Source organism: Hylobates moloch, unplaced genomic scaffold (genome assembly GCF_009828535.3).
Source record: "Hylobates moloch isolate HMO894 unplaced genomic scaffold, HMol_V3 SCAFFOLD_15, whole genome shotgun sequence".
Classification (NCBI taxonomy): domain Eukaryota; kingdom Metazoa; phylum Chordata; class Mammalia; order Primates; family Hylobatidae; genus Hylobates; species Hylobates moloch.
The window spans coordinates 50,857,547-50,885,183 of record NW_026652290.1 but is presented as its reverse complement, the minus strand read 5'-3'; the positions used below and the strand labels follow the sequence as shown (position 1 = coordinate 50,885,183).

General features: G+C 43.8%; 1 protein-coding gene across 1 annotated transcript in view; it reads right to left on the bottom strand.

The window, feature by feature from the left end:
- The window catches only part of LOC116483169 (uncharacterized), a 51,754-nt gene that overhangs the window by 15,539 nt on the left and 8,578 nt on the right, over window positions 1-27,637 (bottom strand). The window contains 1 exon segment of the mRNA XM_058428113.1: window positions 21,049-21,249. Coding sequence (XP_058284096.1) covers window positions 21,049-21,249 — 201 coding nt within the window.

Genomic DNA, 27,637 nt, shown 5'->3' with positions numbered 1-27,637 from the left:
GAGGAGGAAATGAAGATCTAAAAGTGTATATCACATGTACAGGTGCCACTAGCTGGAAAGGATAGGACATACTGTCACTGGAAAAATTAGACACCAAAAATGTCAAGATGACTAGAAAATAAGAAAAAACAATTAATGGGTCCAAATGTAGAATTCTGCACTTGGGCTCAGGAGGACAACCACACAAAGGAAGGGTGGTGATGCTGTGGCTGGTCAGTGGCACACTGGCAGGTCAGGTGGTGTAGCCACCAAAAACTTAGTACTTCCCTAGAAGTCTAACAGGTTCTGCTCTAATGGAAATGATTCTGCTCTAAATGGTGCTGTTTGTACTATGGACACTGCCTTCAGGCTTGTGTTAATTCAAGATGAAGATGGTAGAGACTCAAAACCACATCCCATGAGAAATGACTGAAGGAATTACAAATGTTTACCATGAAGATCCTGTGGAGCATGAGCCATCATAAAAACACCCGTAGGGCAGTAACTGCAAAATGGACAGACTCTCCTACAGGATCATAAGCCCAACAGCTGGTATCAGTGGGTGAAAGTTATGGGTAGGAAAGGTAGGTTCAGTTCAAAAGAAAAGTGTTCTGAGAATCAAAGCTGCATTGGGAGGTAGCAAGTTCCTCATCAGTGAGGTAATTAAGTATAAACTGGACAGCTTGGCCAGGATGTTCTAGAGGAATCCCAAGGTCAGATCGGTGATTACATCAAATAAATACCCTTTTAGACCCCTTTAATCTGAAGATTTTATCAAATGTGGAAAGTTTTTTGCCATTATTTCTTTAAAAAAAATTGTTCTGCCCCTCTTCCCTCTCCTCCACTTTGGGAACTACAGTTATGTGCTTTTAGGCCACTCACAGCTTGCTCATTTTCATTTTTTTCAGTCTTTTTTCTCTATACATTTTATTTAGGATATTTACCATTGCTGTATCTTTAAATTCACTATTTTCTACAGTGTCTAATCTGCTGTTAATGTCAACCAATGTATTTTCATCTCAGATTTTTTGTTTCATCTCTGGCAATTCAATTTGGTTTTCTTTTTATAAATTTGATATCTCACTTTAACATGCTCATGTTATTCTCTCTTTTCTTAAAGATTAAACAAATTTATAGAAACTATTTTAATATTCCTGAGTAGTAATTCTATCTGTTCATTTCTGGGTCAGTTTCTATTGATTGATGTTTCTCTTTATTATGGATTTTAGTTTATTGTTTCTTTGTATGCCTGGTAATTATTAATTGTATGCCAGACATTGTGATTTTTACTTTGTTGGGTACTACATATTCTTGTACTATTTTAAATACTCTTGAGCTTTGATACAGTTAAGTTCTGTGATGCAGTTGCTTCCTAGAAGCAGTTTGACCTTCTTGAGGTTTGCTTTTAAGCTTCGTTAAGCAGGACCAGAGCACTTTTTATTTCTAGGGCTAATATTCCTCTACTACCCAGGCAAAACCCTCCTGAGAACTCCACCAGCTGTCTCATGTATTACGAGGTTGTTTCATTCTGGCTGTTGGGAACACAAACTCTTCCCAGCCCTTTATGAACTCCAGGGATTGTTTTGTCTGCTCCTTTCAGGTGTGTCCCGCTGGCTTCCAGTAGCATCCTCATGTGCACATCCAGTTCAGTAGTCAGCTAGACTTGAGAGAGCCCCTCTGTGGATGGAGTCTCAGTTTGTGGCCCAGGCTGGAGTGCAGTGGTGTGATCTCAGCTCACTGCAACCTCTGCCTCCTGGGTTCAAGCGATTCTCCTGCCTCAGCCTCCCGAGTAGCTGGGATTACAGATGTGTGCCACTACACCTGGCTAATTTTGTATTTTTAGTAGAGACAGGGTTTCACCATATTGGCCAGGCTGGTCTCAAATTCCTGACCTCAGGTGATCTGGCTGCCTTGGCCTCCCAAAGTGCTGGGATTACAGGCATGAGCCACCTCGCCCAGCCTGGATACAAATTAAAACAAGGAATCAAAGAGCCCTGAGGCATTCAAGAAAAAAATGCACTCATACTTAACAGTATGTTTACACACCGGATCATCTTAGTAACAAGATGAGGGGCCATGCTGCTCCGTCACTAAGAAATAAAGGGTATTAGAAATGCCAGAAAAAACAAATGAGCTGCACAAGAAAAGTCATGGCCTAAATATGAAACAAAATATGACATGATTTTGACCAAATGGCAAAAGCAAGAAAAAATAATGCATTTCATCTTTCACTTGTAAAAGCCTCTTTCAAGTGGTAGTGTTGGTGGATTTGCATTTCCTTCTCACCTGATGCAAGACCACACTTGGATCTGTAAATAATCACATTTACAAAAATCATAATATTATGAATGTTGATTTTTTTCAGACAACCCCTAACACATGAAAGACATAATAACCATGAGATAATACAATTCAAATGTTGTAAGCTTCACAAAATAAAAACAGTGATATAGCTGAGAGGTAGCTGTGATTAAGACCATGACCATGACCTCTGGAGCCAGGGCCCTGGGCTCAAATCCTAGCCAGTTACTTCCTTGAACTTGAACGAATGATACTCTCTGGGACTTAGTTTCCTCATCTGTGATGGGGGGGAAAGAACAGTAAATCCCTCACATGGCATTGCAATGAGGAGCTTGTGGGTCCCATTTGTGAAGTGTTTCACATAGTGCCTGGCTCATTGCATGTGGGTGGCTATTAAGCAGCGTGTGGAATTCTGGAATTCTGAAGGCAAATGGAAAGAGAGATGAAAAGAAACATAAGGACCCCATGTTCCTCATCTTACAACTTAGGGGTCAGGTCACAGGGTCTATAAAGTTGTCGGACCAAGAAATAGAAGTCTATGCTTATTATTCAAGGTTATAAACAATTTGACCACTAAGAGAACTATAAACAGAAAAACAAAAACTGCAAGGAAGAGGGAGATGGCGCGCAAAGTGAGTTGATTTCTCATCTTTCCAACAGGAAGTCAACTGTTACTGGGTAAGGGTAATAAGAAGTGTAGGGATAAAGCTCTGGCGACAGTCATCAGAGCTATAGCCAGAAATGGTTAGGAAGTGGGACAGATTGGCCGGGCACAGTGGCTCGCACCTGTAATCCCAGCACTTTGGGAGGCCGATCACGATGTCAGGAGATCGAGACCATCCTGGCTAACATGGTGAAACCCCGTCTCTACTAAAAATACAAAAAATTAGCCAGGCGTGGTGGCACACGCCTGTAGTCCCAGATGCTTGGGAGGCTGAGGCAGGAGAATTGCTTGAACCCGGGAGGCGGAGGTTGCAGTAAGCCGAGATCACGTCACTGCACTCCAGCCTGGGTGACTCCATCTCAAAAAAAAAAAAAAAGAAGTGGGACAGCTCTGGGGAACTAGCCTAAATAGAAGTGGGCTCACTTTCAGTTGTGTTAACTTCTGAACTATGCTATGTGTTCAGAATGTGTTATGTGTTGCTTAGTATAATTTGCTTTTATAATAAAACATTTTTAAGAATACATAAAATTTTAAAATAAAATGGAAAAATTTGTCAGAGACAACTGATAGAAAACTAATAATCTTCTAGTTATAAAGAACTCATATAAATTCAAAAGAAAAATAAACCCCAAACTGATAAACAGGCAACAGACATAAACAGATAAAAGATAATTAAAAGAAAAACTAGTCAAATATAGTCAACCTCACTAATAAAAAAAATTGAAATTAAGTACCTATTTTTCATATACTGAGCTAGCAAAGATTTTTTGAAACACTTGTTTCTGATTTGGGATTCTAGTCTCAAGGATCAAATTCTGTGTAAAAATATTCAAGGAATCAATTATATGAGATAGTGAAAAACTAGACAAATGAAAAGTACAATGACAGTGAAGTAATTAGGTGAACAGTGTGACAATCAGGTACTGATTATACAGAGACAATCAGATTTTAACATTATTTTCAGAAAGTGCCTTTATAAACATAAAAAACATGTTTGTGTGGTAATGTTAAGTAAAAAAGCAGAACACAGCTATAAAAAACATGTTTGTGTGGTAATGTTAAGTAAAAAAGCAGAACACAGCTATAAAAAACATGTTTGTGTGGTAATGTTAAGTAAAAAAGCAGAACACAGCTGAGACAAAAAAGCACTGCAAAGAGATTGGAAGTGAGGGAGGGGAGATTTGAGAGTCTATCTTTGGAAAAGTTTGTGTATTTTTCTTTAGTGTGATTATACATATTTGAGATTTAATTCTACTGTCTTATTTTGTATTATTATAAAGCCTTCTTTTTACTTTTTATCTTCATTTTCACTGCTTTATGTTAGATTTTCTTAATTTCCTTTTGATTTCTACTGGTTTATAAATTATATATTCTATTTCTTCCCTTTTGGTTATTCCCTTAAAATGGCAACATGCATACCTGACTTAAAAACTTTGTCAATCACTATATCCTACCCTCTTCCCTGATAATATCTAGATGGCTTTAACTAACAGAATCTTCTCCCTATCTTACCTTTTATTGCTGTACATATTTTATTTCTACTTTATTTTTGTACTGTATGAATTAGCCTATTATTTTTTAAAATTTAAATTCAAAGTGAGTTTCAATATATCCATATTTACCAATTTCGTTGCCATGTTTTGGACATCAGTGTTTTTTTTTTTCATGAATGCTCTATCTCTATAAATAAATGGTGATGCCTCTCAGTATTTGCTGAAAAATGTCTTTTAATTTGCCCTCTTTTGAGAACAATAGTATAGCTGAATAAGGAATAACACTATTCTCTTAGCATTTTGATGATATTATTTCACTGTCTTCTGGTTTTTATTGTTGTTGTTGATGTGTGAATCCTCCAACTTTCTTCTTTCACAAGATTGTTCTGACTATCCTGGGTCCCTTGCATCTCCATGAGTTTTAGGATGTGTTTTTCAATCTGCAAGAAGGGGGCCTATTTAAAGTTTGATAGGGCTTGCCCTGAATCTATAGATCAACTTAGGGTGTATTTAACAATTTTAAGGCTTCCAGTGTATGAACATGGGAAATCTTTATTTACATGTTTAATGTCTTTTAACACTGACAAGTCTTACACTCCTTTGGTTGAATTTATTCCTAAGTATTTTATTCTTTTTTGTTGTTCTTGTTGTTTTTGTTTGTTTGTTTGAGACGGAGTCTCACTCTGTCCCCAGGCTGGAGTGCAGTGGCGCCATCTCAGTTCACTGCCAGCTCCACCTTCCGGGTTCACGCCATTCTCCTGCCACAGCCTCTTGAGTAGCTGGGACTACAGGCACGTGCCACCACACCTGGCTAATTTTTTGTATTTTTAGTAGAAACGGGGTTTCACCGTGTTAGCCAGGATGGTCTCGACCTACTGACCTCATGATCCGCCCGCCTCGGCCTCCCAAAGTATTTTATTCTTTTTGATACTTTTGTGAATGGAATTGTTTTCTTAATTTCATTTTCAGATTGTCTGTTGCTAGTGGATAGAAATTCAATTGATTTTTATGTATTGATCTTGTATCTTACAACTCTGCTGAACTCATTTATTAGCTCTAGTAGTTTTAGTTTTGTGTGTGTATGGATTCCTTAGGGTTTTATAAATGAACGATCATGTCACACTCAAATAGGATAGTTTTACTTCTTCCCTTGCAGGCTGGATGCCTTTTCTTTCTTTTCCTTGTCTAATCACCCAGGGTAGAATCTCCAGTACAATGCTCATTAGATTTGTGAATATTAAGATTCATGTCTTACTTCAAGTGTCTTCTGTCAAATGTCTGAATACTACATCTCCACCAGTTTCCTACTCTTTTCCTTAGAATTTCTATCAGATAAATGATGACCTAGGCCCGGCGCAGTGGCTTACGCCTGTAGTCCCAGCACTTTGGGAGGCTGAGGCGGGCAGATCACCTGAGGTCAGGAGGTTGAGACCAGCCTGGCCAACATGGTGAAACTTTGTCTCTACTAAAAATACAAAAATTAGCCGGGAATGGTGGCAGGTGCCTGTAATCCCAGCTACTCAGGAGGCTGAGGCAGGAGAATGGCTTAATCCCTGGAGGCAGAAGTTGTAGTGAGCCGAGATCACGCCACTGCACTCCAGCCTGGGTGACAGAGTGAAAGAAACTCTGTCTCAAAAAAACAAAAAAACCCACTTAGATCTTGCATACATTCCATCTCTTTACATATCTTTTATTCTGGGGAATTTCCACAAATCTATCTTCAAGTTCATTATTTAATCTTTCAATTATAACTAATCTGCAGTTTAGTCTATCAAGTATTAAATGTCAATGGATATATTTTTTACTTCTGGAAGTTCTCTGTGGTCCTTTTTCCAATATTATTCTTTTGGTTTCAATTCCTTCTTTTACGTCTAATGATTTTTTTTCTTTCTTGAGATGAGTTTTGCTTTTGTTGCCCAGGCTGGAATGCAATGGCACGATCTCAGCTTGCTGCAACCTCCACCTCCCGGGTTCAAGCGATTCTCCTGTCTCAGCCTCCCAAGTAGCTGGGATTACAGGCACATGCCACCATGCCTGGCTTTTGTATTTTTAGTACAGATGGGGTTTCATCATATTGATCAGGCTGGTCTCGAACTCCTGACCTCAGGTGATCCACCCACCTCAGCCTCCCAAAGTGCTGAGATTACAGGCGTAAGCCACCATGCCCGGCCTTTATGTCTAATGATTTTAAACATAATTTTCTATTCTCTGTCTGATTACGATACCATTATTGCAAATTCTGCACTTTAATTTTCCTGTTAGTTGTATGTGTTAACTCTTGTTCATGGTGGATTACTTCTTTATATTTTATAATTTTTACTGTAAGCTCACCACCAACAGGGCTTGTTTTGCTGTTAGTGGTGTTGCTGTTAGTGTTAGGGAATAATGAAGAATTGTTGCCTCACTGTCTCTAACAAAAAAGGGCCTGCGACAAGAAACAAAGTAGAAGGTGGTAACCAGGGTCTAGGGAAAGAGGATAAGAGTTGTTTAATGAGTACATGATTTCAGTTTTGCAAGATGAAAAGTTCTGGAGACTGGTTGGATAACAGTGTGAATACAGTTAACACTACTGAACTGTACACTTAAAAATGATTAAGGAGGAGTCCAGGCACAGTGGCTCACACCTGTAATCCCAGCACTTTGGGAGGCCGAGGTGGGCAGATCACCAGAAGTCAGGAGTTCAAGACCAGCTTGACCAATATGGAGAAAACCCATCTCTACTAAAAATACAGAATTAGCAGGGTGTGGTGGGGTATGCCTGTAATCCCAGAAACTTGGGAGGCTGAGGCAGGAGAATTGCTTGAACCTGGGAGGTAAAGGTTGAGGTGAGCTGAGATCGCACCACTGCACTCCAGCCTGAGCAACAAGAGTGAAACTCCATCTCAAAAACAAAAAAGATTAAGGAGGCAAGGCGCAGTGGCTCATGCCTTTAATCCCAGCACTTTGGAAAGCCAAGGCAGGCAGATCATCTGAGGTCAGGAGTTTGAGACCAGTCTAGCCAACATGGCAAAACCCTGTCTCTACTAAATATACAAAAATTAGCTGGGCCTGGTGGCAGGTGCCTGTGATCCTAGCTACTTGGGAGGCTGAAGCAGAAGAATTCCTTAAGCCCAGGAGGCAGAGGCTGCAGTGAGCCAAATCACACCACTACACTCCAGCCTGAGCGACAGAGCAAGACTCTATCTCAAAAAAGAAAAAAAAAAAGTTAAGGAAGCCAAGTGCGGTGGCTCATGCCTGTAATCCCAGCACTTTGGGAGGCTGAAGTGGGAGAATCACTTGAGCTCAGGAGTTCGAGATCAGTCTGGGCAACATGGCGAAACCCCACCTCTACCAAAAAAAAAAAAAATATATATATATATATATATATATACAAAAATTAGCCAGGCATGGTGGCTGGCTATTATATGTATGTAGTCCACATACATATAAGCACATACTAAAAATTCCTTAATCAACTTTCGTACATCTACTATTAATGGCCCCTAAAACAGAAGAAACACCCGCCAAGTGGAATGAGAAGATGGTTAGATCTACAGAGGCTCCTGCATGTGTTAGGTTTCCTGCTAAAGGGGGATAAACTGTTCAGCGCGTTCCAGCACCGGCTTCTACTGTTGAGGATGCAAGTAAGAGTAGGAAAGAGACGGGCAGAACTCAGAAGCTCATATTATTTATCCAGGGAAATGTCATATCGGGTGCACCAATTATTAGAGGGACTAGCCAGTTGCCGAAACCTCCAATTATGATTGGTATTACCATAAAGAATATGATGATGACTGCGTGGGTGGTAACAATAACATTGTAGATCTGATCATCTCCTAGCCGAGTTCCTGGTTGGCCTAATTCTGCTCAAATTAGAAGGCTTAAGGTGGTGCCCACTATCCCCACTCATGCGCTGAATAGCAGGTATAGTGTCCGATATCTTTTTGGTTAGTTGAAAACAATCAACAACTGATGAACATAAGTGGGAAAAAGGTAAAATGGCTGAGTAAGCATGAGACTGTAAATCTAAAGACAGAGGTCAAGGTCTCTTTTTACCAGCCCTGAAGTGATTTCTTATGTTGAATTGCAAATTCAAAGGAGCAGCTTCAATCCTGCCGGGGCTTCTCCCGTCTTTCTCCCCTCAACGGTGGGAGAAGTAGATTGAAGCCAATTGATTAGGGTGTTTAGATGTTAACTAAATTTTCATGGGTTTGAATTCCACCAGCCTAGCCAGGGCTTAGCTTCATTAAAGTGGTTGATTTGCGTTCAATTGATGCAGAAGAGAATCTTGCAGTCCTTAAGTCTGTTACAGAAATTAAGTATAGTTTACTTACTAAGGGCTTTGAAGGCCCTTGCTCTTATTTAACCTAAATTTCTAAGTTATAGTTAGTATTAATGGAGAGATGGGTAACAGGAGGGTAGAAGAAATGATAAGTGGGGGGAGGAGTAGTATGGGTTTTGTGTTTTCGAATTGTCATTTTATTTTCATGTTATTAGATGTGGAGAATATTGTCACTGAGATGGAATAAATTAGGCATATGTAAACGTACAGGTTGAGTAGGGTTATGGTAGCTATAATGATCAGGATAATAAGACTATTGTTTTTTGTAAATTCTTGAATGATGACTCAGGCAAAAATCCTGTTAATAAGGGTAAACCTCCTAGGGATAGTAGAATTAGTGGAATTATAGGTATTAATCATGTTAATTTGTTTCAGGCATGAGATAGTGACAGGATTGCAGTGCTTATACTCAGGTTGAGTGCTAGAAATGCAGTAGTTGTTAAAATAAAGTAAATAATCAGGTTTAGAATGGTAATTTTGGGGTCATAAATTAGTACTGCTATTATTCAACCTATGTGAGTAATTGAGGAGTAGGCTAGGATTTTACGCAGTTGTATTTAAGTTCTCAACCGCCCACTATAATGGATAAGATTGTGATAGATAGGCTGGGCGTGGTGGCTCACACCTGTAATCCCAGCACTTTGGGAGGTTGAGGCAGGTGGATCACGAGGTCAGAAGTTCAAGACCAGCCTGGCCAAGATGGTGAAACCCCATCTCTACTAAAAATACAAAAATTAGCCAGGCGTGGTGGCAGACGCCTGTAGTCCCAGCTACCCAGGAGGCTGAAGCAGGAGAATCGCTTGAACCTGGGAGGCAGAGGTTGCAGTGAGCCAAGATCACACCATTGCACTCCAGCCTGGGCAACAAGGGCGAAACTCTGTCTTTAAAAAAAAAAAAAAAGATTGTGATAGATAGGAGGATGTTCGTGTTTATTGTTGGGAAATTTTGAAACATAATCAAGATAGGCGCTAGTTTTTGTCATGTGGGGAGAAGTATGCCAGACATTAGAGAGGTTCCTTGGGTTACAGTTAGGACCCAGAAGTGAAAGGGGACTATTCCTAGTTTTATTACTAGGGCTGTTGTAGGGAAAAGAAAGAGAGATCAGACTGTTACTGTGTCTATATAGAAAGGGAAGACATAAGAGACTCCATTTTGAAAAAGACCTGTACTTTAAACAGTTGCTTTGCTGAGATGTTGTTAATTTGTAGCTTTGTGCCAGCCACTTTGACCCAACCTGGAGCTCACAAAAAACATGTGTTGTATAAAATCAAGGTTTAAGGGATCTAGGGCTGTGCAGGATGTGCCTTGTTAACAAAATGTTTACAAGCAGTATACTTGGTAAAGGTCATTGCCATTCTCTAGTCTCAATAAACCAGGGGCACAATGCACTGCGGAAAGCCGCAGGGACCTCTGCCCTTGAAAGCAGGGTATTGTCCAAGGTTTCTCCCCATGTGATAGTCTAAAGTACAGCCTCATGGGATGAGAAAGACCTGACTGTCCCCCAGCCCGACACCCGTAAAGGGTCTGTGCTGAGGTGGATTAGTAAAAGAGGAAAGCCTCTTGCAGTTGAGATGGAGGAAGGCCACTGTCTCCTGCCTGCCCCTGGGAACTGAATGTCTCAGTATAAAACCCGATTGTACATTTGTTCAAATCTGAGATAGGAGAAAAACTGCCCTATGGTGGGAGGCGAGACATGTTTGCAATAATGCTGCCTTGTTATTCTTTACTCCGCTGAGAAGTTTGGGTGGAGAGAAACATAAATCTGGCCTACGTGCACGTCCAGGCATAGTACCTTCCCTTGAACTTATTATGATATAGATTCTTTTGCTCACATGTTTTTTGCTGACCTTCTCCTTATTATCACCCTGCTCTCCTACTACATTCCTTTTTGCTGAAATAATAAAAATAATAATCAATAAAAACTGAGGGAACTCAGAGGCCGGTGCCAGTGCAGGTCCTTGGTGTGCTCAGTGCCAGTCCCCTGGACCCACTGTTGTTTCTCTATACTTTGTGTCTGTGTCTTATTTCTTTTCTCAGTTTCTCACCCCACCCGACTAGAAATACCCACAGGTGTGAAGGGGCAGGCCACGCCTTCAGCTGTTATTATTATTAAGGATGAAAATTGATTACTGGTGTTTATTATTGTTCATTGTCTGGAGGACAGGTTATTGGAGAGGATACCTATCATGAGGATTATAGATGTGGTTGTTTGTGTAAGGAGGTATTTGGTGGCTGCTTCTGTAGAGCGGGGATTTATTTATTTATTTATTTATTTATTTATTTTTTTATTTTATTTTATTTTTTTGAGATGGAGTCTTGCTCTGTCGCCCAGGCTGGAGTGCAGTGGCGCAATCTCGGCTCACTGCAAGCTCCGCCTCCCGGGTTCAAGCCATTGTCCTGCTTCAGCCTCCCAAGTAGCTGGAACTACAGATGCTCGCCACCACACCTGGCTAATTTTTTGTATTTTTAGTAGAGACGGGGTTTCACCATGTTAGACAGGATGATCTCGATCTCATGACCTCGTGATCCACCTGCCTTGGCCTCCCAAAGTGCTGGGATTACAGGTGTGAGCCACCGCACCCGGCTATTTTTTTTTTAATTAAGATTGGTGTAAAAGCTAGTATGTTTATTTCCAAGCCTGTTCAGATGAGAAGTCAGTGTGAGCCCAGCATTGTGATAAGAGTTCCTGTGAAAATAGTAAGGCTGAGCTAATGGATTAATTAGTATGGGAAGTGTATGACCAACATTTTTGGGGTATGGACCCGATAGCTTATTTAGCTGACCTTACTTTAGGATGTGGTGCAATAGGTAGCATGGAGAATTTTGGATTATCAGGGGTAGGTTCAATTCCTATAGTTTTAGAAATAAGAGGATTTTAACCTCTATTGTTTACTCTATCAAAGTAATTCTTTTGTCAGACATATTTCCTATGTTTGAGGTGAGATGCTAGAAATTAGGACAGGGATTGAGATATAACATATGCAGAATGCTAGTTTAAGTGGTAGGAAGTTTTTTCATAGAAGATATATGAGTTGGTCATAGCGGAATTGGGGGAATGCTGTCCGAATTCATAAAAACAGGGTGGTTAGAAGGAGGATCTTGGTAATGAAATTTGTGGTATAGAGTTCTGGTGAATATATAGTGTGTAGTGCTCCTAGGAAAATCATAGTAGTTAAGGCATTTATTACAATAATATTCATGTATTCTGCTATAAAGAAGAGGGCAAATGAACATGTGGCATATTCAGTGTTGAAGCCTGAGACTAACTCTGACTCTCCTTCTGTTAGGTCAGAAGGGGCTCGGTTAGTTTCTGCTAGTGTGGAGATAAATTATATTATGACTAGGGGGCATGACGGAGCAGTCAGAGGAATTCTTGCGTTGTGATGAGTGCATATAAGTTAAATGAGCCACTTATCAGTAGAATTAATAGCAGGATGATGGCTAGGGTGACTTCATATGAAATTGTCTGGGCCACAGCTCATAATGTGCCGATTAATGCATAATTTGAATTAGATGCTCATCCTGATCATAGAATAGAGTAGACGGCTAGGCTTGATGTGGCTAGTATGAATAGGAGGCCTATATTAAAATTAATTAGGGGATCTGGTATAGGGTGGGGAGTTCACAAGAGGACAACAAGAGAAAGGGCCAGGGTTGGAGCAATAATATAAAGGGTAATAGTAGATGTTGAAGGCCATAAGGGTTCTTTAGTGAAAAGTTTTATTGCATCAGTGAATGGTTGAAGCAGTCCATAGGGACCTACAATGTCAGGTCCTTTGCATAGTTGTATATAACCTAAGATTTTCCGTTCAATGAGTGTAAGGAATGCTATAGCGATTAGAGTAGGAATGATGAGTAAGAGAAGGTTAATTATAGGCATACTGTTAAGAAGAGGAGTTGAACCTCTGATTATAAGTTTTAAGTTGGCCGGGCACAGTGGCTCACACCTGTAATCCCAGCACTTTGGGAGGCCTAAGCGGGTGGATCACAAGGTCAGGAGATCGAGATCATCCTGGCAAAACACGGTGAAACCCCGTCTCCACTAAAAAATACAAAAAAATTAGCTGAGCGAGGTGGCGGGCACCTGTAGTCCCAGCTACTCGGGAGGCTGAGGCAGGAGAATGGCGTGAACCCAGGAGGCGGAGATTGCAGTGAGCCGAGATCGCGCCGCTGCACTCCAGCCTGGGCTACAGAGTGAGACTCTGTCTCAAAAACAAATAAATAAATAAATATTTAAGTTGTATGCAATTGCTGGGCTCTGCCATCTTAACAAACCCTGTTCTTGGGTTGGATGTGTGATAATTTGTTTGACTGAGATAGCATCATCTATGGGGTGAGAGCACTTTATGAAGTGGGCCCTATTTCTCTTGTCCTTTCATACTAGGAAAAATGTTAAATAGATAGAAACCGACCTGGATTACTCCGATCTGAACTCAGATCATGTAGGGTTCTAATCGTTGAACAAACGAACTCTTAATAGCAGCTACACCATTAGGATGTCCTGATCCAACATCAAGGTTGTAAACCCTATTGTCGATATGAACTCTAGAATAGGATTGTGCTGTTATCCCTAGGGTAACTTATTCCATTGATCAAATTATTGGGTCAATGTGTGTTAACTCGCTTAGACTAGTGCAGTCTTAGTTTAGGTTGTTCGGAGGTTGGATTATGCTCCGAGGTAACCCCAACCAAAATTTTTAATGCAGGGATAGTAGGCTAGGGCCTGTAGGCTTTTTTTTTTTGAGTTTTTATTTCCATTAATAAATTAAAGCTCCATAGGGTCTTCTCGTCTTATATCCGCCTCTTCATGGATAGGTCAATTTCACTGTTTAAAAGTAAGAGACAGATGGCCAGGCACGGTGGCTCACGCCAGTAATCCCAGCACTTTGGGAGGCCAAGGCAGGCAGATCACGAGGTCAGGAGATCGAGACCATCCTGGCTAACACGGTGAAACCCCATCTCTACTAAAAATACAAAAAAAAAAAAATTAGCTGGGCATGGTGGTGGGCGCCTGTAGTCCCAGCTACGCAGGAGGCTGAGGCAGAATGGTGTGAACCTGGCAGGCGGAGCTTGCAGTGAACTGAGATCGTGCCACTGCACTCCAGCCTGGGCAACAGAGCGAGACTCCGTCTCAAAAAAAAAAAAAGTAAGAGACAGTTGAACCCTCGTGTGGCCATTCATACAAGTCCCTATTTAGGGAACAAGTGATTATGCTACCTTGCATGGTCAGGATACCGAAGCTGTTGAACATATGTCACTGGGCAGGCAGTGCCTCTAATACTGGTAATGCTAGAGGTGATGTTTTTGGTAAACAGGTGGGATAAGATTTGCTGAGTTCCTTTGACTTTTTGTAATCTTTCCTTAGAGCATACCTGTGTTGGATTAACAGTATAAATAATAGGATGCTTTTTTTTTTTTTTTTTTTAGACGGAGTCTGGCTGTCGCCCAGGCTGGAGTGCAGTTGTGCGATCTCGGCTCACTGCAAGCTCTGCCTCCTGGGTTCACACCATTCTCCTGCCTCAGCCTCCTGAGTAGCTGGGATTACAGGTGCCTGCCACCACGCCCGGCTAATTTTTCTATTTTTAGTAGAGACGGGGTTTCACCGTGTTAGCCAGGATGGTCTTGATCTCCTGACCTTGTGATCCGCCCGCCTCAGCCTCCCAAAGTGCTGGGATTACAGGCGTGAGCCACCGTGCCCAGCCCTAGGATGCTTATTATATCGTTTATTAATATTCGGCTTTCAGTGGGTTATTCCGATCTGATGTAAGCTTATGCAGTGGAGAATATCTTCATGTTACTTACATTAACATTATTGCTTCTATTAAGTAATAGATTTGTCCAGTGTGATGTTAGGAGTTCAGTAGAGTGATTAGAATTTAAAATAGTTAGATGTTGAGCTTGAATGCTTTAATTGGTGGCTGCTTTTGGGCCAACTATGGTGGTAATATTTTTTACTCTCCGTAGGAAGGCTGTTTCCTATGAAGAACTATCCCTCTTTAGATTAACAGTTAAACTTTTTTTCTTTTTTGAGACAGAGTCTTGCTCTGTCACCCAGGCTGGAGTGCAGTGGCACAATCTCGGCTCACTGCAAGCTCCACCTCCCAGGTTCACGCCATTCTCCTGCCTCAGCCTCCCGAGTAGCTGGGACTACAGGCGTGTGCCACCACGCCCAGCTAATTTTTTTGTTGTTGTTGTATTTTTGGTAGAGACGCAGTTTCACCGTGTTAGCCAGGATGGTCTTGATCTCCTGGCCTCGTGATCTGCCCACCTTGTCCTCCCAAAGTGCTGGGATTACAGGCACGAGCGACCACACCCGGCAATTAACAGTTAAACTTATAGGGAGATTAAGTAGTTCTGTGAGTAAGTTTAAAGTTGAACTAAGATTCTATCTTGGACAACCAGCTATCACCAGGCTCGGTAGGCTTATTGCCGCTTCTCATGAATCTTCCCCGTTTTGCCACATACGTGGGTGCGCTCTTTCAGCTGTTCTTGGGTAGCTCATCTGGTTTCGGGGGGACTTGGCAATGGTTCTCTGTGTAAAGTTATTTCTAGTTAATACGTTATGCAGAAGGTATAAGAGTTTGTCTTTGCTTTTTAATGCTTGATTCAGTTCTTTCATCTTTCCCTTACGGTACTATGTCTATTGCACCAGGGTAAAAATTTCTATCGTCTGTACTTTTGTCTAAGGTAAATGGCTTGATTAAGATAGTTCAATAATATTTTTAGTGAGGTTTGGGGCTAGAGTTGGCTCAAAGTGATCAGGTCGTGATGAAATTTTCTGGGTGAAAGCTGGATGCTTTGGGTTAAGCTACACTTTGGTTTGTCCAAGCGCGCTGTCCAGTAGGCTTAACATGTTACAGCTTATCTCCTCTATATGTGTGTACAGAGTTTTTAGTAATAGTAATTTCTAGAATATTTGAGGAGGGTGACGGGCGGTGTGTGCGTGCCTCATGGCCTTATTCAACCAAGCACTCTGCTCTTGGTTTACTGCTAAATCCTCCTTGAGCCCTTAGATTTCATAAAGGTTGTTGTGAGACTTTCTGGGTATAGAAAATGTAGCCCATTTCTTGCCACCTCATGAACTACACCTTGACCTAATGTTTTTATGTGTGTACTTGTGCTTATTCTACAACCTTTTCAGGGTTTGCTGAAGATGGCAGTATACAGGCTGGGGGCAAGAGGTGGTGAGGTATATCAGGGTTTATCAGTTATAGAACAGGTTCCTCTAGAGGGATATAAAGCACTGCCAAGTCCTTTGAGTTTTAAGCTGTTGCTTATAGTATTCTGGCGAATGGTTTTGTTAATGTAACTATTAGAGTTTAGGGCTAAGCATAGTGGGGTATCTAATCCCAGTGTGGGTCTTAGCTATTGTGTCTTCAGGGTATTAAGGCCACTTTCATAGTATATTTTATTTCAGCTGGAGTTTTTTACAACTTAGATGGAGTTTAGCTTTATTGAGGCCAGACTTTAAACACTCTTTATGCCAAGTTCTATTAACTTGGGTTAATCGTATGGCCATGGTGGCTGGCACGAAATTGACCAACCCTAGATATCAGTATAGCTTAAACTTTCATTTATTACTAACGATTTATCACTGCTGTTTCCCCTGGGGTTGTGACTGAGCAAAGTGTTTTGAGCTGCATTTGTGCGTGCTTGGTACCTGCTCCTTTTGATCTGGATGATCTAGAGGGCATTTTCACTGGGGCAGGGGTGCTTGCATGTGTAATCTTACTAAAAGCTAATAGAAAGGCCAGGACCAAACCTATCTGTCTATGGGGATGTGCAGACCCATCTAGACATTTTCAGTGTCTTGCTTTGAATAATTAAGCTACATTAACTGCATAAATACTTGAGTGTAAAATTAAAATATGAGAAGGAAAGAAGTAAGTATAAATAGTCGTTTACAGTTCTGGGAATTCAGGGTCTTTAAAGTTGAATTGGCAGAGGTTTGGCTGCGAGGACTACTCATAATTCGGATATAATTGATTTAGGGTATGGCATATGGGGTACCACTTTCAGAGGGGTATGCTCAAGGTATTATATCAGTATTAGGGTGGAAATTTAGTTATTGTATTTATTATATAAAATGGAGGCTTAATTTAGTAGGAGGGTCTTAAGATTTTTAGGAAAATGACATCGATCGAGGGGCAGCTGTTGGGGTATTCATGGTTAAAATATGATTTCTGGGCTCTGACTGGGTTACATTTTAGTCTCTTGTTTTGGGGGTTTGGTGAGGGTACACTTGCTTAGGTTGACGGTAAAGTCAGAGATAGGGGGGTTGCGGATTTAATCGGAAATAGTTCTTGAAAGTGAGTGGACATGCATGAGCATATGTGCCTATTGATTAATTGTTATGTCTTTCAAGCATGAATTAATTAATACCTTATGGTTATTATGCCAGCCTGGAATATTCAATATAAGCTCAGCTTCTACAATTGATTTGGCAGGAATCAAATCCAAGTTCATCTACGGCAGATTCGGAAGGGACTAGGCCTTCCGCAATGTTGAGTGATAGCATCCCCCAAAGTTAGAAATACCCAAGCATGACAGTGCTCCCGTGACTGGTTAATAGGGTGATAGTTATTAGTCCATCAAGATGTCTTATTTAAGGGGAACATGTGGGTGATCTTAGTTTTATGGCCCTGAAGTAAGAACCAGATGCCAGGTATAGTTTCAGGATAGTCACCCCCAAGTGTTATGGTCCCGGAGCGAGGAGGGTAGCACTCCAGAGTTGGATGATGATTTATTGGAGGTTGGTAGATTAAGAGACCAAAATCTGGCAGAAGATATCCATGTTGACAAGGGATTTCTTGACTGAAATGTGCCATGTCCAATGAATGAATATATGTGCTATGCCATATTAAGAATTTCTAGTACAGATAAATATTCGTATGGATTAGGTTTTGTTGTACAGTCAATAATAGTATATACACGCATGTGTGTGTGTGTGTGTGTGTGTGTATAAACAAAAATGGCCCATAATCCCACTGCCGAGATGGCCTCAGTTGATCTTTAAAAACAAAACAAAACAAAAACAAGAAAAAAACAAAACAAAGGGGATATCTGCACTGGGTTGGGACATTCAAAAAGCATCAAAAGGCAACAGGCATTACCACTACAGTTGCTCAAGCCAGAAACTCTGCAGTCTGTGACCCTTCTCCTTCATCGTTTTGCATTCCACAACCAAACCCTGATCATGACCTGTCGATTCTGCCTCAACACATAACTGATCCACCCCCTTCTCTCCTCCCCCATCAGCAGCCTCCTGATTGTTCATCTGGATGATTCCAATAGCCTCCTTCTGCCCTCCCAACTCCCACCCACACCTGTTTTCCTCTAAGCCCACTTCTACATGGCACCGAGAATGGCTGTTTCCTTCTGGAGCCCACAGGCCCTGCATGCTGCCTTCAGTCTCCCTCTACCCTCACTAACCCTTCACCTCATCCACACCAGGTGCTTGGACCCATTGCAGAGCCTTGGCCCAGGCTGAGCAGTTGGCTTCTGTGCACAGGCTCCCAAGCTGGCTCCTCTCATCCTTCAAGTTTCAGCTTAAACAGCAATGCAGAAAGACCATTCCTAACTATCCAAGCCAAAAAGGTGTCATCTCTGTTTCCATGCATCTCAGTCCTACTTTTGCTTTTTTTTTTTTTTTTTTTTTTTGAGATGGAGTTTCGCTTTTGTCACCCAGGCTGGAGGGCAGTGGCACAATCTCAGCTCACTGCAACCTCCGCTTCCCAGGTTCAAGCAATTCTCCTGCCTAGACTCCTGAGTAGCTGGGATTACAGGCGTGCACACCACACCCAGCTACTTTTTGTATTTTTAGTAGAGATGGGTTTCACCATGTTGGTCCGGCTGGTCTTGAACTCCTGACCTCAGGTGATCTGCCCTCCTCTGCCTCCCAAAGTGCTGGGATTACAGGCGTGAGCCATCACGCCTGGCCCTGCTTTTGCTTTTTAATGGTACCTATCACATACATTTACAGTGCTCTCACTCATCTGTGTACTTGGCTCATCTCTGTCTCCCTATGGGGCCACGAGCCACAGAGGGCAGGAGCTGACCCCATCTCATGCCCCACTGCATCCTAGCACCACATCAACTCCACGTCAGGTGAACGTATGTGCCAGGTGTCGTGGTGAGTGTTGCATATGCATGCATTCTCATTCAATCTTCACCTTGAAAGTAGGCTTTTTTTTTCCCCCATTTTGTATATGAGGAAACTAAAGCTTGGAAAGGTTAAGTAAGAAGCCCAGGTCACACAGTTGGGGCACAACATGGCCAGCACTCAGCTCCGTGCATCTGGCCCCCGTCCATGCTGTCCCCACTGCACTGTCCTCTCTCACTTGTGCTGCCTGCTTCCTCCCTTCCCATGGTGCACATCTGCTGAGTGAATGCAATGACAGTGGTGCAGCAGGTTTAAGCAGAGAAGGGGCCAGGTCTCGGCCCGAGTCTCACCCGAGTTCTTACCATGTAGGCCACTGACGCCAGCTCACAAATGACGCCCTGAGCGCCAAGCTTCATCACGTCAATCAGTCCTGAAACGTCAGCACACACACAACACATTTCAAAAAGTATGTGAACATTTTCCTTATGAAACTAGAACTTATTTTAAGAGAATCCAAGAATGCCCCCAAGAAGCATAACCTGGTGGCAGAATTCACCACGTGTGCTGAGAAGCCCAGACATCCTTCCCTGAGCAGTTACCAGGACCATGATCTCAGGCAGCTCAGATTAACACAGGCTCATTCTACAAATCCCTACTCCACCAGGGAATAAAACATCAGGTTCAAAGTAGAAAAAAGAATGGCCAGGTGCAGTGGCTCACACCTGTAATCCTAGTACTTTGGGAGGCTGAGGTGGCAGGATCACCTGAGCCCAGGAGTTTGAGACCAGCCTGGCAACATAGTGAGACCTCCATCTTTACAAAAAAAAAAAAAAAAAAATTGGCCGGGCGCAGTGGCTCACGCTTGTAATCCCAGCACTTTGGGAGGCCAAGGCGGGCGGATCACGAGGTCAGGAGATCGAGACCACAGTGAAACCCCGTCTCTACTAAAAATACAAAAAATTAGCCGGGCGTGGTGGCGGGCGCCTGTAGTCCCAGCTACTCGGAGAGGCTGAGGCAGGAGAATGGCGTGAACCCGGGAGGCGGAGCTTGCAGTGAGCCGAGATCGCGCCACTGCACTCCAGCATGGGCGACAGAGCGAGACTCCGTCTCAAAAAAAAAAAAAAAGAAAAGAAAAAAATTAGCTGGGCATGGTGGCACCTTCCTGTAGTCCCAGCCACTAAGGAAGCTGAGGCCGGAGGATCACTTGAGCCCAGGAGGTCAAGGCTGTAGTGAGCTGTGATTGCACTGCTGCACTCCAGCTTGGGTGACAGACTGAGACCCTACCCCCACCCGCAAAAAGCAGAAAAAAGAGAGGCTGTTAGAGTTGCAAGTCACTCCCTAGAGAGACATGGGGTCACATGGTGGGAGGGGAGGCGGAAGGCTGCAGAACTCTACAGATAGCTGATGGGACTGTTGATGTGTGCAAGTGTCCATGGAAATGGCAACGTCATCACTGTCACCCTCTGCATTGACTGTTTGTTACTTTATTAACAACAAGATGGCTGAGGTAAATATCTATGGCAAAAATTATTACAGTTCCAACAGAAACATAGGCCATGGCTAAAACACGGCTGAATCAGTCACCCTGTGTACATACAACTCTTAGAAATTTGGCTTGGGCTGGGCATGGTGGCTCATGCCTGTAATCCCAGCACTTTGGGAGGCCAACGCAGGTGGATCACTTGAGGTCAGGAGTTCCAGACCAGCCTGGCCAACACGGTGAAACCCCCTCTCTACCAAAAATACGAAAATTAGCCAGGCATGGTAGTGCATGCCTGTAGTCTCAGCTACTTGGGAGGCTGAGGCAGGAGAATCGCTTGAACCAGGGAGGCGGAGGTTGCAGTGAGCCGAGATCACGCCACTGTACTCCAGCCTGGGTGATAGAGCGAGTCTCTGTCTCAAAAAAATAAATTAATTAAAATTAAAATTAAAAAACAATTTGGCTTGATACCTGGCAAAAGTCAGCTGAGGCACAAGCTAGTTCATGAGGCCTGGGGTGGGGCTTTTGTTCCTTCAGTTGGTGACCTCTGACAAACTTCTGACTGGCAGCTTCCCTTTCCTCACTTACAAAATGAAGGGTGCTGCAGTAGAGCCAAAACCCCACCCAACCTGAGTCTGCTAATGATGGGATGAGGGCTTAAACCTATATTGAAAACCTCCATGAGAGCCTGATGAAATGAGGCAGGACAAAGAAGCAAAGCTGGAGCTTCCTGGGAATCTCTGGAGACATGACTGGCCAGGCTGAGGACAGCTTTCGGCTGAACTGCTGACAAACCTGCAAGGAAGTTTCCGATCTCAAAGGCCAACCACTCAATGCACACCATGAACATACTGGGAATAACCAGGTGGATGTAGGAGCCCCACTCCTGGAAGCACTCCCTTGTCCAACCTAGGGAACAGGAAGGAAAACAGGCGTTTGCTTTTCAACAGTCTCTGGCACCAACAATTCTATTTCACATACCTGTACCCTGCAAATGGTCAGAGACTAGGCGCAACCTCAGTTCTCCAGCAAAATATAAAGATGCCAAACGGATTGAGGTGGCAGGCACTAAGCTGGCAAGACTCAGTAGATGCCCTTTCACCCATACATTCTACTCCTGGGTATAAATGGCAGAGGGATTTTTGTAGACCTCTATAAAAAAACATATAGAATATTCCCTGTGGCAGACGTTAGTTGAGGGGTGTGGGAGACAACATGGAACTAGAGGAATAAAATATGATAGATGCACATTATGATTAAAAGCAAAACTGATGTATATATAGCAATGTGGATATTTTAAAATACACTACGTATTTAAAATACATAGTGCTCACCGGCAACAAAGGTAAACATAGATAAAACTTGTATGCATCTAAGGACACAATCTGCAGAGTGAAAGGGCAACCCATGGAATGGGAGAAAATATTTGCAAATCATATAAGGATATCTGGATATCATAATGTCCAGAATACATAAAAAATTTCTATGGCCAGGTGCAGTGGCTCATGCCTGTAATCCCAGCACTTTGGGAGGCCGAGGTGGGTGAATCACCTGATGTCAGTAGTTGGAGACCAGCCTGGCCAACATGATGAAGCTCCGTCTCTACTAAAAATACAAAAAATTAGCCAGGCGTGGTAGCAGGCACCTGTGATCCCAGCTACTCGGGAGGCTAAGGCAGGAGAATCGCTTGAACCTGGGAGGTGGAGGTTGCAGTAAACCGAGATTGCGCCACTGCACTCCAGCCTGGACAACAGAGCGAGACTCCATCTCAAAACAACAACAATAACAACAACAACAACAACAAAAATTCCTATACTCAACAACAAAAAAAGAAGTAACCTGATTTAAAAAAAGGGAGGGCAACAGACTTGAAGAGACATTTCTCCAAAGATGATATATAAATGGTCAACAAATATATGAAAAGATGCTCAACATCTTTGTATTGGAAAATAACCTTGGAGCGTCTTCCATAGGTCATATTTTATCACAACAAATAGAACCATGCCCTGCTCTGGCATATAGAGCCAGGGACTCCGTCTTCTTGTCTATTTTTCCATTCCACTCCCCTACCCAATCCTCCATTTTACCCTTTGTTAATCCATTCCTAAATTTTCTTCTCCTTTTCCCCCCATCCCCAAGCTTCCCTGTGTACATCTGTTGGGGAAACCTCTATGAGATGGTTTCTGAGGTCCACCTCCCAGGAGAACCTGGGTGGCCCAGGCCTCCTGTTTCTGGACATGGGTCAACCAACTGGTGCTCACACCTCCCTGTGTGACTCCAGCTTCCTGGGCCAGCGCCTCGTCCAGCTTTCTGAGAGAAGGTGTGTTTCGCTGATGTGTTCTTATGTTCCATCCTCAGCCAGCCTTTAAAGATTTTCTAGCCATACTGAGGAGCCTGGCTCTGGCTCCATGCACAGAAGTGTCCCCCAGTGAGGGACAGGTGAATTGATAGTGCTTTCTTTCTGGGACCCTCATCTCCTCAAGCTTCATAAGGATGCAATTGGGCTCAGTTTCTTACAATTCCAAGATGCTAGGAGAATCCCTAAGGTGTCTGCCCTACTCTGTCTTTGCTGGGGTGGCCCCTTTCAGCCTTCACAGACCACAGCAACTCCCTTCTCTAGGCAAACTCCACCTCAACACACAATCAACTTACGCATTGCTTCTTCCCAGGCACCATCCCTATCTCTCCACCCACTAACCCACTGACCTTCCTTCCAACAGCCTGAGCCGGCTGCTTCTCCTGTGGGGTCCTGTGGCACCCAGTTCTCACTTGGCACACAGACCACCTGAACACCCAACTCTATTGCCTGTCCACCTGTCCATATTCCCTCTACCAGACAATTTCACTCTTGCTATCCCCAGTCCCAGGGACAGGAGACAGCACACAGCAGACATTCAGTATCTGTTGAATGCAGGGGTCGTGACTTATACCACTCTGAGGTCCAGGGCATACAGCAAGAGGGCATTCATGCCCACATTGATGACATTAGCTGCAATCCTGGTAATAACTTGAGGCATGATGATGCCCTAAAACCCCCAAACAAATAGGAAAACATTCATATTTTCGAAAGCTAATTAGCTAGCCTGTCAAGTGAACACTCACAATTAAACAGGGAACAGTTTAAATGATGGCAAAGTTACTCAGGACTGGAATGGTCAGGAGCTCAGATGACCAGATTAGTCTCCTCCGTTGGTGCAGCATCTGACTATCCCAACCAGAAGCTTGCAACTGCTTCTGAATAAACCTGGTAGGTCATAGTTTCCAGAATAGCAGCAGAGAGAGAAAACCTCCTGAAGGGCAAATGGGCCCTGGCATGAAGTGAAGGAGAGGCAGCTTGGAAGATATCTGAGCCAAGTTGCTAAAGTTCTTGCGTACAAGACACCCAGCAATGCCTGCTTCATAGCAGGTGTGCAGAACACGTTCACCCTATTGTTGTAGGTGCCAGTCACTCTTTTCTTTTGTTTATGCTGTCTATTCAAACATTTTCTTTCAGTAAAACTTCTCTTTCTTCCCAGCATTGAAACAGCTTTGTTACCAAAGCTGGGCAAGGCAAGAGGGCTGCAGCCTCAGATGGACGAGAAGAGACCTGGGGAGGCAGAGCTCTGCTTCTCTCCACTGTCCACCCAAATCTTGCCCTCAGACTCCTTCACTGCTCCCTAGTGGCTATAGGGACCCCGGACCCTCCTCTCTAAAGCAGAAGCACAGGAGCCAGGCCTCAGGCCAGATGCAAAGCTGGCACCAGCCCCAAGAGAGGGGAGGGGTCGGGGCAGGGCTGCAGAGAGAAGCGGGTGGTGGTGATTGAAAGGGGAATGGGATGGATTGATACAGCCGTCTCTCTTGGGCTAGACAAAATTCACCTACAAGGCCTCAATCTCTCAGGCAAAGAACTCTAGGTTAGAATTACCGGGGGAAAAATATGAATTACTTTTATAGAACATTCCCTACAAATATTTACTAGACATTTCCAGGATTATGGAGTAAAAATTATAAAAATAATCTATACCTGACTTTGTAAATGTCTGCGGCTGGAACAAGAATGCTGCCTGTAAGTTTAAACAGAAAAACAAACACTTCTCACTAATATAAATTCCAATGGTTTAGTTTAGTTTCGGTTTTTAATCTTAAATAAGACACTTCCCCTTGATGTGTGATCTCAGAGAACCTCACTCACATGAGACAATGCTAGGGCACTATTTGGAATTTTCCAGAGTAGATAAAAGATGTACTCCCTGAAGAACTGACGCAGGCAGACTCCAACTGGCTGAGGCAGAAGCCACCGTCTTGACATTTCGAACAGCTCCAAGGGTGCCCGAATGCAGCACTCCCCAAATTTCCTAGATGATCCAAAAACATTCTGGTTGATTTGCAATCAGAAGTAACCATAGAACAAGGAATCAGGAAGGAAATGTCTTCCCCTCATCAATCTTTGTCTTTTTTTTTTTTTTTTTGAGATGGAGTCTTCCTCAGTTGCCCAGGCTGTAGTGCGGTGGTGTGATCTCAGCTCACTGCAAGCTCCATCTCCCGGGTTCACGCCATTCTCCTGCCTCAGCCTCCTGAGTAGCTGGGACTACTGGCGCCCGCCACCATGCCTGGCTAATTTTTTTTGTATTATTAGTAGAGACAGGGTTTCACCGTGTTAGCCAGGATGGTCTCGATCTCCTGACCTCGTGATCCACCCGCCTCAGCCTCCCAAAGTGCTGGGATTACAGGCCTGAGCCACTGCGCCCGGCCCAATCTTTGTCTTTAAGCTACTGGACATCAGAGTGGTACATGTCCTGAGAGTCAGCAAGGGAGGGACGACAGGGCCAAGAAATACATGTCGGGCTTTTGGCATGAACTGCGCCAAGATGGAGAAACAAACAAGAGCGGGGGGAACGGGCATGTGCAGGGCGACACGTGTGAGCTGCTTCATGTCATGAGACACAACAGCCTCGAAACTTACAGGAAGGGCAGGAATGAAAATCAGCACATAAATTTGGGCTATGCAGAAACAAACAAAATAGTCTTCAGTTAATATTAAAACAGTTGCTGGTCATATTGTCTTCAAACTGAACCCACAGAGTATTTTCTAAAAATTAAAATTAGGGCCGGGCGCGGTGGCTCACGCTTGTAATCCCAGCACTTTGGGAGGCCGAGGCGGGCGGATCACGAGGTCAGGAGATCGAGACCACGGTGAAACCCCGTCTCTACTAAAAAAATACAAAAAATTAGCCGGGCGTGGTGGCGGGCGCCTGTAGTCCCAGCTACTCGGAGAGGCTGAGGCAGGAGAATGGCGTGAACCCGGGAGGCGGAGCTTGCAGTGAGCCGAGATCGCGCCACTGCACTCTGGCCTGGGCGACAGAGCGAGACTTGTCTCAAAAAAAAAATAAAAAATAAAAATTAAAATTAAAATTAAAATTTATTTACTTTTTAGAGACACGGTCTGGCTCTGATGCCCAGACTGGAGTAGAATGGCACCATCATAGCTCGCTGTAACCTCAAACTCCTGGGCTCAAGTGATCCTCCTGCCTCAGCCTCTCAAAGTGCTGGGATTACAGACATGAGCCACCACACCCAGCCTAAAAATGAGAGAAACTTAATAACAACTTTAAGTGTTTTCCTTCAACCTACACAAACATGACACTAAGTCTACTAAATGTCTGCTCTCTAAGGGGAAGTCTGACCACTTTCGATTTTTCAGCTCATTCTTAGCATGAAAGATGGAGTGAACACAGCAAAATGAACTAAAACTTGGACAAAATTCAGAAACCATTTGAAAGTGTCAGGGTCACCTAACAGTGAGCAAGACAGTCTTCTAGAAAGGAGCACGCACCCCAAGGACATTACCAGAGAATACACTGGAATTATAGGTTAAAGAAAAAACCCAACTCTAAAGTCATACACGAAGGCGATTACACTGCTATTCTACTTCAGGGGAAAAATATTCTGTGCATTTGCCAGACAGCAAAATGGAGGGACTCGGTGAACGGGAGACAGGCCAGGCACCCAACACCATGGTCCTGTATCTTGTCACCCTTGGTCAGGTGGTCCCTGCAGCCCCCAGACCCTGTGGCCCACAGTCACAGCTTTCATTTTTTGTTGTTGTTGTGTTGTTGTTGTTGTTGTTGTTGTTGTTGTTGTTGTTGTTGTTTGAGACAGAATTTTGCTCTTGTCACCCAGGCTGGAGTGCAATGGCATGATCTTGGCTCACTGCAACCTCCGCCTCCCGGGTTCAAGCCACTCTCCTGCCTCAGCCTCCCAAGTAGCTGGGATTACAGGCACCTACCACCATGCCTGGCTAACTTTTTTGGATTTTTAGTAGAGACAGGGTTTCACCATGTTGGCCAGGCTGGTCTCAAACTCCTGATCTCAGATGATCCACCTGCCTTGGCCTCCCAAAGTGCTGGGATTACAGGCGTGAGCGACCGCGCCCCGCCAGCTTTCATTTTTGAAAGGGATCAAGACCATGTAATTGGCCAAAAATGTCCACACAGGTACAATGACCAGATAGCCACCTACTCTTAACCTAGGTTTGGGAAACTGGGGACCTCACCTGGAGACTTCGGGGTCTTGTTTTAAGAGCAGGAGGATGCGCTTGGTGTTGACAAAGTCGGCCCAGCAGGGAAAGCAGCACAGCATAAGGATGAGGACCCCTCTCTGAAGTACGATCCCCACGTGCTTGAGGTTCTTGCCTCCAAAGGACTTGAGGAAACAAATGCACTGCTAACAGCATATGCCGGGCGGGCCCAGGCTGCGGGCCCACGCCAAAAGCAACCCCTCCCAGGGGCGCCCGCCGGCCGCTGCCTAGGCAGTCCCATTTCCCACCATCTGCTCCCGCCCTCCCCACCAACAGCTGACAGCACTGGGGGAGCTTCTGAGCCAGGGACAACCAGTGAGCTAGCTGGCCCCTGTGGCATTTTACACGTGTCCTGGGACAATGTGTCCCTGCTCCCAGGAGCTGGGACTGTTAACATGGAGGGCATAGGCAGCAGAAACTGAAGCTTAAAAGAGAGTTTTCAACATGGGGGGCAGACAGATGCTGCAGAAGAGCATGTGCCATGGTAGAAGGTGAAGTTGTGGGGGACTCTGAGGGCCAGGGATACCGGGGGAGGGTGCAGTGGAAGAAAAGCACCCACTGTAGGCTGAGAAGGGCAGCTAGCAGGGCGGCAAGAACTTCGGGGGGTGGGAGGTCATGGAGGCCAAGGCAGTGCTCTAGAAAGCAGTGATGGCCAAGTGGATTAAGGACGGCCAAGCGCTCACCTGAGGATTTTGTCACAGGAGGCTGGGAAGAGGCCAGGCCCAGTGGGCCGGGCAGGAA